This window comes from Gorilla gorilla, chromosome 11 (assembly GCF_029281585.2).
Source record: "Gorilla gorilla gorilla isolate KB3781 chromosome 11, NHGRI_mGorGor1-v2.1_pri, whole genome shotgun sequence".
In the NCBI taxonomy this organism is placed as follows: domain Eukaryota; kingdom Metazoa; phylum Chordata; class Mammalia; order Primates; family Hominidae; genus Gorilla; species Gorilla gorilla.
This window is the reverse complement of record NC_073235.2, coordinates 108,923,942-108,935,529: the sequence shown is the minus strand read 5'-3', so window position 1 is coordinate 108,935,529 and position 11,588 is coordinate 108,923,942. Positions and strand designations below refer to the sequence as shown.

The 11,588-nt window shown below is 37.8% G+C and overlaps 1 protein-coding gene across 11 annotated transcripts in view; it reads right to left on the bottom strand.

The window, feature by feature from the left end:
- Window positions 1–1,126: 1,126 nt before the first annotated feature.
- The window catches only part of ZDBF2 (zinc finger DBF-type containing 2), a 39,931-nt gene continuing 29,469 nt past the window's right edge, over window positions 1,127–11,588 (bottom strand). For 10 of the 11 annotated variants that reach the window (XM_055380405.2, XM_055380404.2, XM_063695131.1 and 7 more), the window contains one exon: window positions 1,127–10,857. In XM_055380405.2, coding sequence (XP_055236380.1) covers window positions 3,981–10,857 — 6,877 coding nt within the window. In that variant the 3' untranslated portion in view covers window positions 1,127–3,980. The remainder of the gene's footprint in view (window positions 10,858–11,588) is intronic. The other variant, XM_031008714.3, reaches the window with a different exon arrangement.

Genomic DNA, 11,588 nt, shown 5'->3' with positions numbered 1-11,588 from the left:
CTTCCATTTTACATTTTCACTGTAGTAATTTTTTTTTTTTTTTTTTTTTTTTGAGACAGAGTCTCGCTCTGTCGCCCAGGCTGGAGTGCAGTGGCACGATCTCGGCTCACTGCAAGCTCCGCCTCCCAGGTTCACACCATTCTCCTGCCTCAGCCTCCCGAGTAGCTGGGACTACACGCACCTGCCACCACACTCGGTTAATTTTTTGTATTTTGTTTAGTAGACACAGGGTGTCACCATGTTAGCCAGGATGGTCTTGATCTCCTGACCTCGTGATCTGCCTGCCTCGGCCTCCCAAAGTGCTGGGATTACAGGCGTGAGTCACTGCACCCGACCATGATTTTTTATTATAAAGATTAGGGGCTGGGCGTCGTGGCTCATGCCTGTAATCCCAGCACTTTGGGAGGCCAAGGTGGGTGGATCACCTGAGGTCAGGAGTTCGAGACCAGCCTGGCCAACATGGTAAAACCCCGTCTCTACTAAAAATACAAAAATTAGCTGGGTGTGGTGGCGCATGCCTGTAATCCCAGCTACTCAGGAGGCTGAGACAGGAGAATCACTTGAACCTGGAAGGTGGGGGGTTGTAGTGAGCTGAGATTGCACCACTGCACTCCAGCCTGGGCGACAGAGAGGCTCTGCCTCAAGAAAGGAAAAAAAAAAAAAGATTAGGATGTTGTTTATCCTGGCAATAACATCTAGGCCAACAAACTCTGGAAGTCAGTACTACTGGGGCCAAAGGCACCTACCTCACTGACACACATACACTTTCTCATGTTTTCTTGTATTTCATAATACATGCTGTGGTAGTGGAGGCTCCCAAGTTCTCCCTTCCCAGTAGGTGTCAAACAGTGATATAGATACAGCCTCATGAACTCAGTCTTGTTCACGGGCCCTTTCAATACAGGTACACAAAGTGAAAAGCTGCTAATCCACCACTCCACCAGACAAATAAATGGTTTAATTTTAATCCTTTGAAATAACTACTGCATCGAATATAATCTGTATATCTTTGGTTAAACTACTTTCTCACTGGCATCAACATTTACATTCTCTCATTTATTATCTCTCAGGCCATTATTCTCTTATTCTTCAAGTATTCCCAGAAAAAGTTTCTAACACGAAGAGAGAACAGACAAATTTCAAGGTTTAATAAATTTTATCTTGATAACATCAAAAACAAGTTTAGCTTTTACACTGCAATATAAAAAATACATTAGTCTTCACATTAGTTTTACATGGAAATATATAATTATTTGAATATTTAAATATAGCTTTTCTTTAACCAAAAAAAAAAAAAAAAAAAAACAGTGTTACTCACAGCCCTAGTTACATAAATAATTTAAATGCACAAATGCAAAAACACACTTCACACGATATTGTTCACATACTGTAGAACTCAGGACAATTACAATAAAAATCTATGCAAAATACTGAACAAGAACAAGATTAAAATACTCATTATGGTCGTAATTTGACTTTTTACTATTAAAGGAATTTAATGCATTCTTGAATACACAAAAACATCAATTGTTTTATCTATTCTGCAAATTAAGCCAACATTTATTTAGACAAAGGGGCACATCTTGTATACTACCAAATTCTGAAAGTAATTTCCAATTTAATTTAAATTATAAGTTTCAACAATTTCAAGTTTTCAAGCTTGTCTAAAATAATAATGATTACAGGAACTTAGTAAACATTTCAAAAACTTTAAACAAAATCATCAGTACTGCACTGTACTTTATGTCTGGTAATATGAAATTTAAATATAAACCTTCTCCCTGCCCCCAATGAAAGTGGTACTTAGAAGGGCTTCCAATGTGAAAATGGTAACATTTTTATAACTTGAAATTTTAATTACTTGAATTATAGGAACTGTTCTCTCTGCATGATGTAATCACGATATGACACATCACAGGTACATAGTACACATTTTCATTTGATCTCTTGCTTTTAAACTTACACTGAAAGACTGTAGAATGTCTATTAATAATATTTAAGGGAACTATGTGTCTATTCCATAGGGAAAAAAGACACCAATACCCACAAATAGAGTATTTTATATATCAGCTGTTTGTTTACTTCCTAGTCAGCAGGACAAAGCTTTGTTCCTAAATTAAAATTGGAGGATTATTTTGAACTACTGGCCCAGTGATCTTTTAAGAAGAGAAATGAAAATATATTTGTGTATGCGGAGGCAAGGTTGAAGGAAATGAGATATATGCTGCTTTGCAACTAAAGACAAAAACATTTGTTTTTAAACATAATTACTATTTAAATTTAGAAGTAAAGAAATCACAAAAGAACTCCATCATAGCATACACACAGGTTAAATAATGGCCCCTGAAATAAAACCACATTTAGAAACCAACTGTTATACTATACTTCATTATTTCTAAGGTAACACATTTTAAATTCTGAAATCAAGATATGGTTCAACATTGACCTTAGTTTCAATAAAATATGGCAGTCATACAATATAGTTGTAATTCATGTTTCCTCTTAACATTAATGATAGAAGATCCAAGATCTTGGCTTAACACGAATGAATGACAACTGAATGCATCTGTACCAACTCAACCAGTGTCCCTGAATAAAGGTTCTGGATCTATTCTGAGTATCCCAGACTCAAACTGCATCTCGTTAACATCTTTCATTTGAACTGTTAAAATCTGTTAACAAGTAGTTAAAGACAAACTAATGTATAAATACAGGTTTCCACTTGCAAAATGGGCCTCCACAAAGATTACCAGTTTTATTCAATTTTTTGAAATATTAAGTAATTTTCTAATGAGAATTAATGGCCTGCCCAAATATTACCAAGCCAATAATTTCAGTTCAAGTTATTAAAAACTGATATGGTAGGCTGGGCACGGTGGCTTATGCGTGTAATCCCAGCACTTTGGGAGGCTGAGGCGGGTGGATCACAAGGTCAGGAGTTTGAGACCAGCCTGGCCAACACAGTGAAACCCCCGACTCTACTAAAAATACAAAAATTAGCCGGGCATGGTGGCGCACGCCTGTAGTCCCAGCTACTCGAGAGGCTTAGGCAGGAGAATTGCTTGAACCCGGGAGGCGGAGGTTGCGGTGAGCTAAGTTCAGGCCACTGCACTCCAGCCTGGGCAAGACAGTGAGACTCTGTCTCAAAAAATAATAATAATAAACATAAAAATAAAAACTGATATGGTAATGCCTAAAATATTTTTAGGGGATAAGGCCACAAAATAACCTGGATTTTCATATTAAACCACCAACTCTTCATGTAGAAGAGAGTAAAGGTGGTTAAAAGAAAGGAGGGGGAATGCCTAAACACATGGGCAAAATTATTTTCCCCTTTAAGACCTAATAAGGCTAACCCAAAAAACCTAGAGACTGTATGTGTGCATGTGTCCAAATGATAAAAGTTAGAGACTTGCAGATCCAATTTAAATGAAGCAGGAGGAGTTTGTGTTATGCATAAAAAAAAATCACCAGTTTTTAAAAACTGTATTAAAGATTATGGAATCTCATTTTCTGGAATGCTTTAAAAAGAAAGAAAACATATTTTGTTTGTATTCATTTAAGTCAACTCCATTCAAAAGTTGACATAATTCATTATAATTCTTTCTTTTTAATAAGTTTGCGATATTCATTCTCACAATGTTAAATTTGCTGGCATGAGAGAGATAATCATAAAAAATAAGAGGGATATGATTTGAGGAACAAAATTCTATATACGGTGCTAAATTATTTTGTGACATAAATTAAGATGAAGTTCTTCTACAGAAAATGTTGGACAAAGGCTGCTTCTGAATCTTAAAATGAAAGGACTCTAAACACTAATTTTAAATGAATATAAAAATTCTGAAAAATAATATTTATAGCAAAATAGTTCAAGATTAGTTTTCTCACCAAAGCTGGGAAAGCTGTGTGCACAAAGTACCAAATATATTTCAACTGAAGTACTGAATCCTCAACTAGCCTGAACACAAAACCAACTTCTATTTTACCTCATTACCTCTCAGTTTGTTTGCTAGCCGAGTCATCATTCTCTCACGTTGTTGTAAACAAGATGAGCTTCTCAGATCATATGCTCTCACAGGTGTAGAAGGACCTTTCTGTCGGCCATGGTAGCTTTCATCACTCTTCTTCCTCCTTCTTGCAACGCGGCAAGAAGCCCGCACAGGTCGCTTTGGAGGAGGATTTGCGATAGCGCTTGACAGCTCTTCAGCACCAGCTGGTGGAACTGAAGAGTTCAAAAGCACTTTAGCTGTTCTCTTCGCCTTCTTTAGCCTACTGACAACAGATTTTTTCTTCTTCAGATACCTTCCAAGAAAAGCGCTCCTGGACTGATATCTATGACGTAAAAAGACAGAGTATTTCGAAATATACTTTCTAATGATATCACTTGGTTTGGTCCGAATCCAAATTGACTGTTTCTCTGAAGCTTTTCTGGGTTTTTGCTGGAGAATAATTGGTTTATAAACCTTTTTGGGAAAACCTAGCTTATTACTACTAGTTGTCACCCTCTTTCCATGAATTTTCTTTTTACTTTGACTTTCCAAAAGCTTATTTCTAACTGATTTTGGAGAGATTTTGACAACATCACGATTTAAAAATGTTAGCTGGAAATTTCTTTTCTTTGGAACCTCACGAGCATGCAGAACCTTTGATTCTTCCAGAAACAGAGAAGAGTCACTGGTTCCCTGATGTGAATTAAATCCATATCTTGCCGGCACTGCCATTAAAGGCGCTGAAGCAGAGCCTTGTCCATCAGCATCATTATCTCCTGCACTGGAGTTTTGGTTGCTCCTATTAAAATGAATTTTAACCCAGTTACGCCTCTCAAACTCTGGTACTATTACACTCAGGGGAGGACTAATTACAATTTGCTTAATCAAGGGCTCATAATAATCAAAGATATTCCGTTTATATTTGCATATAAACCGAATATCATTATCCCAACTATGGTGCCTCATTTTAGGGAAAGGAAGGCCTTCACCCTCCTTCAGTTTAATATTTAAAGAAGAAAGAACACAGACTAAGGCTTTGGGTTGCATAGGCTTCAAAACTTTAGTACATGATGCAGGAAATTCAACTGTCCCAATTTTGACTTTCTTTTTGGTTTTTCTGTCATCCTGTAAACGTGAACACTTACTTTTTGGTGGGTCTTCCTCTTGTCTAATTATTTTTCTTTTCATCACTGGGTAATTCTTACAACTGGTCTGAGTACTATGGCTGATTTTCGCTGTCTGGCATTGAGAAGCCACACGCCCCTTTTGCTTAGGAGGCCTCTCTGCTGGAGGATGACGATGGCATGGTTTATCTAAGGCCACTGACAAGTCATCAATATCTGAAATACCACAGACAATATCATCACTCTCTGACACAGCTTGAGTTGGTGCAGTGTCCTCCTTACCTTGCAAGTCAGCCCAGGTAACCTTTTTTTTCCCCTTCGAAGAAACTTTTTTGGTCTCACAGTCATCATCAAAGTAACAGTGGAAACGACCTTCCCTAAACTCCTTCACCAGAGCATTAATTTTTATGTCATCTTCTCTCATTATCTGAGACCATGTTTTCCCCACAAATGAAGGAGGTACATGAGGCAAGGCTTCAAGAACTGGTTCATCAGGATTATCTTCTATGACATCCTTTGCTTTTTTCAGGTTCCTTACAGAATCAACCTTGGGAACAGAGCTTGACTGGGAATCACGGTTCTTTTCTTTCAAGTCAAAAGATACCTTCTTACAAGGGTGTCTTTTCTTAACAGTTTCTTGAGGCTGATCAGTATCAGACAGAAGAGGGGGAGCACACTGAAAATTCATCTCAAAACCATCCGGTTCACAGCTCACTTCTAGATCTCTATGTTTTAGCTTCGAACGTTTTTTTTTATCAGCCCTTCGATGGAGCGCTGACTTGGAAGAGGCACCAAAATCCACTGCAGAAGCACTAGACTGACAGCTCTTACCCTTTAGGCCAGCATTTCTTGGATCTTTCCGAAGGTTGGCTTCTTTGTGAGCTTTCTGCAGTCGGTGAGTCGTTCGATGAGAAGTGTCTTCCAAATTAAATTTTCCTTTAGAACCATTATATCCACAGCTCTTATCTTCTGAATCAATATATTTCACCATTTTCTCATCAGATCCTTGTGACTCGTAAGTCATGGACTGATCAGAGGCATCAACATTAAAATTCATTTCAGAACCACAAGATTGACAACTTGGCTCTCCCAGAATAATATAGTCCTTCTTCCGGTTTATTATTTTGAAAGTCTCTTTGCATTGGTTTGTCATTGAGGGAGGAGAGGCTTTACAATGACATCTGACTTCAGAACCAAAAAAGTCACAGCTCTTATCTTCTATATCAATACATTCTGTATTTATACAGTTGATATCTTTGACAGTCAACTGAGGTGGGTCAGTCACTAACTGAAGGGGAATATCATCTGAAATTACTTCATAATCACTATCACTGGGCACCAGATCCACAAGTACCACCTTTGGAAGGTGGGTTTCTTTGACTGATCCTGGAAATTGGTTAACTACTATTTGAAAAGGAACATCAGAATCATACATCATTTCTGAATCACTAGGTTGATCGGTCTTTTCTTCCATGACAACATGCTCTTCCTTCTGAAGGTCTGCCTCTTTGTAAGACACTTGAGGTTGGTCAACTTCTGACTGAAGATGAACACAAGAATGACATTTTATTTCAGAACCACAGACTTCACAGTTCTTATTTTCTAGATCATTATGATCCTTCTTTTGCAAGTTTATTTCTTTGACAGGTACAGAAGATTGATCAGTCACAAACTGAACAGGAATATGAGAAGCATAACTTACATCAAAATCACCTAATTTATAGCTCTTATCTTCCAGGTAAATATGGTCTTCCTTCCAAAGATTTATTTCTTTGACAGGTTTTTGAAGCTCATCTGCTGCTGCCTGAAAAGAGTCATTGGAATCAGAACTTTCTTCAGGACTACAAGAATTGCTGCTCTTATCTTCCAGACTGGCATGCTCCTCTTCCAAAATGTGTGGTTGTTTTATCACTGACTGAAGAGGGATATTTGAAACATAAATTATTTCAGAATCACTGGGCACATAGCCCTTATCATCCAGACAAACATGTTCCTCCCTCAAAAGATTTATTTCTTTATTTGCCCCTGGAATTTTATTAGCTATGGACTGAAGGGGTTCATGAGAATCAAAATTTATTCTGGAATCTGTAGGTTTGACAATCTTATTTTCCAAGTCAACATGCTCTTTCCAAAGACTGACCTCCTTAACTACTTCTTCAGGTTGGCCAGCCACTGGCTGAAGAACATCAGAATCATACATAATTTCAAAACCCTTAGCTTCATTTCTCCTATCTTCCATGTCAACTTCTTCATCCTTCCAAAGGCTTATTTCTTTAACGGTTTCTCTCAGCCGGTCAGCCACTGACTGAAGAGGGTCATCAGAATCAAAACTTACTTCAGAACCACAACATTGATTGTGCTTACCTTCTAGTTCATTGTGCTCCTGCTCCAAAATAGTTATTTGAGGTCGACTGACTATTGACTGACCCAAGAAACCAGAATCCAAATTCATTTCTGAACAACTATATTGGCTGTTCTTAACTTCCAAGTACATATGGTTTTCATTCCCAAGGTTTACATGTTTAATAGCTACTTTGGGTTGATCAGCCACAGATTGGACAGAAACATCAGGATGATGTATTAATTTATAAGTACTAGGTTCATTAATCTTATTTTTCAGGCCAATAACCTCTTCCTTCCATTGGTCTATTTTTTTAACCGCTTCCTGAAGTTGTTCAGAATCAAAAGTTATTTTAGAATCACCTGATTTACTGTTTTTGTCCTTCAGATTAACATGTTTTTCCTTCAAAAAAGCTAGTTGAGGTTGGTCAGTCATTGACTGAGGTGGAACATTAGAATCCAAAATTATTTCAGAACCACTACATTTATCATTCTTGTTTTCTAGAACATATTGCTTCTTTCTGTTTATTTTGTTAACAGCTACTTGAGGTTCAGTTACTGAATAATGAGGGACACCAGAATCTAAACTTGTTTTTGAACCACTGAATTCAGTACTTCTACCTTGGAATTCAGTGTGCTTTTCTCTTTGAAGCCATGTTTCTTTGACAATTACTTCAGGTTTGTGAGTCGCTGCCTGAAGAGGGACATCAGAATCCAAACTTGTTTCAAAAACACTCTTATTTTCTAAGTACATGTGCTCTTTTGTGTGAAGGCTTATTTCTTTAATGGGATCTTCAGAACGTCCAGTCACTGAATGAAAAATGATATTATAATCCAAACTTACTTCAGAATCAATACGTTCATTTTCCTTATTTTCTAAGTGTACCTGCTCTTCTTTTTGAGGATTTAGCTTTTTAACAGCTACTTCGGGAGAATTAGTCACTGAATGAAGAGGGGCATGGGAATCCGAACTTATTTCAGAACCACTGGGTTCATCATTCTTCCTTTCTAAGTGAATGTACTCTTCTTTCTGAATTACTTCTTTAACAGCTACTTCAGGGTGATCATTTCCTGAATGAAGAGGAATATCAGAATCAAAAGTTATTTCAGAGACACAAGATTCATTACTTTTACTTTCCAGATCAACAGTTTCTTCCTCATAAACAGCTACTTCAGGTTGGTCAATTACTGAATAAAGAGGAATATCAGAATCAAAAGTTATTTCAGAACTATCTGACTCACAGCTCTCATCTTCCAGGTCAATGTGCCGTTCTTTTCCTTCAGCATCCAGATGAGACTGCTCAGTAACTGACAGAAGAGGCGGGTCAGAATCAAAAGTCAACTCAGAGCTGGAGCAATCATAGCTCTTAACTTCCATGTCAATATTTAACTCTTTAAGATTTACTTCATCCAAAGCTTCTTGAGGCTCATCATGAGCTGAATGATAAAGAGAAGCCGGAGAATCAGAACTCAGAGAAGAACGGCTAGACTGAACACTCTTATTCTCAAGGTCAACATCCACTTTCTGAGGCTCTATTTTGGCTACTTGAGACTGGTCAGCTAATTGAGCATCAGCCTGAAAACCCATTTCAGGACCATGGGATTCACAGTTCATATCCATAAGGTCAGCATTCTTCTCCTTCAGCAGATTTATCTTTTCAACAGCCCTCTGGGATTCATCTGCAACTGTCCCAAGTGAGACATCACAATCAAGATGTGCTTTAGCACTACTGGGTTTACGCTTCTTATGTTTTAGGTGGACTTGTCTACCTTTCAGATTTCTTCCTTTGACAGTCAGTTGGGGATGATCAACTACTGACTCAAGAGAAACATCACAATCAAAACTTGTTTCAGAACAACTCGATCCATAGTTATCAACCAAGCTGGTATGAGCCTTCTTCCGAAGTTTTGTTTCTGTGACAGCCACTGGGGGTCGGTCAACCACTGACTGCAGTGGGAAAACAGAATCAGCACTTACTTCAGAGCTACTGGAACCATAGTTCTTATCAACCAAACCAATGTGCACTTCCTTAGGAAGGTTTACTTCTGTTACAGATTGTTGGGGGTAGTCACTAGTGGACTGAGGTGAAACATCACAATCAAAATTCGTTTCAGAACTGCTAGATTCATAGCTTTGGTCAACCAGGCTAATATGCCTTGCATTCTGAAGACTTATTTCTTTAACAATCATTTGGGATTGGTTGGTAACCAAGTGAAGAATGTCATCACAATCAGAACTTATTTTAGAAACATAAGATTTATTATTCTTATACTGTACATCAGTACGTACTTCCTTGGAAAGGTTTACTTCTTTGGCACTCACTTTAGATTGGTCAGTCAGTGAATGAAAAGAGGAACTGCAATCAAAACTCATTTCTGAACCTCTAGATTCATAGTTATCTTCTTGGTCAATTTGCTCCTCCTTCCAAAGATTTAAGTCTTGTGCAGTCTCTTGGGGCTGATCAGATGCTGACTGAAGAGAGCTACAGTCAAACTTCATTTCAGAACTCACTGAGCACTTCTGTTCCCAAAAGGCTGTCTTGTTAAAAACCAAATGCTTTTCTTCTTGGGTACAATCCATGTTAGAAAAGAATTCCTCATGGTTCTTTGCAATAGTATCTTCAAATATTCCTTTATTAGAAGGCATGTCAGTTTTATTCGGGTTTACTGCTAATTTGGAAGGAGATTTAACTCTTAAGGAGCCCTTAGTACCCATGCGTTCATGGAATTTCAAGCCAGCTGATAAAGTTTTACCCTGAGATTTTACATCTTTCCACAAAACCAACTTATCTGAATTCATGCGTAAAGATTTCCTATTTGATTCTTTATGTTTCTGATACGAAAATGAAGTAGTTTCTACATGGGATGATGGCACAGGATTTCTAGAGGCCCCATCTGGCTGTTCAAGATATTTCTCAACTTTGTTTGGGTCACATTTGCTAACTGAATCCAAATGAGCTGCTGGTGGTAAACTAGTTGTATTAGCTGTAACTGGTCTATCGTTAGAGCTTTCAGGTAAACAACTAGCAGGAGCATTACAAATCACTGGGGGGCGTACCAAGTTGCTTCTATTATTTGTAGCCTGACCAATATCTACTAGGTTACATTTTTTCACACTGGCCCCAATTTTATGAACAAACTCCAAGGGCTGCTGCTGTCCCTTCTCCAGTTTTTGAATAACTGATGGTCGAACTGAAACCTCCTGCGTGCCTTCCTGAGATTTATGAGGTCTGGACTGTAACTCTTCAATAGGTTCTGAAACCTCAGATGGTCTGTCTTCGGTAGCATCCTCATCCTCAACCTTATCCTCATCCTCTTCCTCTTCTTCAGAAAAAGCATCATCCAAATGCACCACTTCAGACGATGACCCAGTATTCACATGTGTCTCATCTTGTGTTGAACTAAAAAGAAAGGGGGGAAACTCATAAACATATTCTAATGTCTGTTTAAAATATTAAAATAGAGGCATAATAAATATTATTTGCTTTCTGTTCTGGACTATCCTTAAAGGACAAGGAATCCAGGCAGTCACCCCAGGCTGAACACTGCATGGACCACAGGGGGGGAATTACTGCAGAAGGTGGAGGTGGCTCCACCAATTGCTACTTAAATACAAATGGCCCCTAAACATGAATAACTAAACAAATAAAATCATATATTATTTTTCAATTATCAGAGTAGTAAATAGCAAAAAGTTTGACATATGTTACTCAACTTTGTATGCTTCAGTTTCTGCCTCCAAAAAAAGGGAATCTTACACTATTTTCCCTCATGAGATTGTTTTGATGAGTAAATTAATTGTTACATGTAAAGAGCATTAAAACAAAGAAACAGCTTGGCACATAGTAAGCATTCACAAATGTTAGCTATTATTATCTTAACACATTGTTTCGGTGCGGGTGTAAGGACAAAGGCACTTTAATACATTGTTCATAGGAATATAGATCAGTTAACAGTTACTGGTTAACCTCTATGTAGATTTGTAACCTCTACAAACAGCAATTTGGCAATGTCTATTAAAATTAAGAATGTACATACCCTTTGACCTCTAATTCCACTTTTGGCTTTCTCATGTGTTTAATGAACATGTACAAGAATAGTTACTGCTACTTTTAAAGAGCGGAGGGAGGGG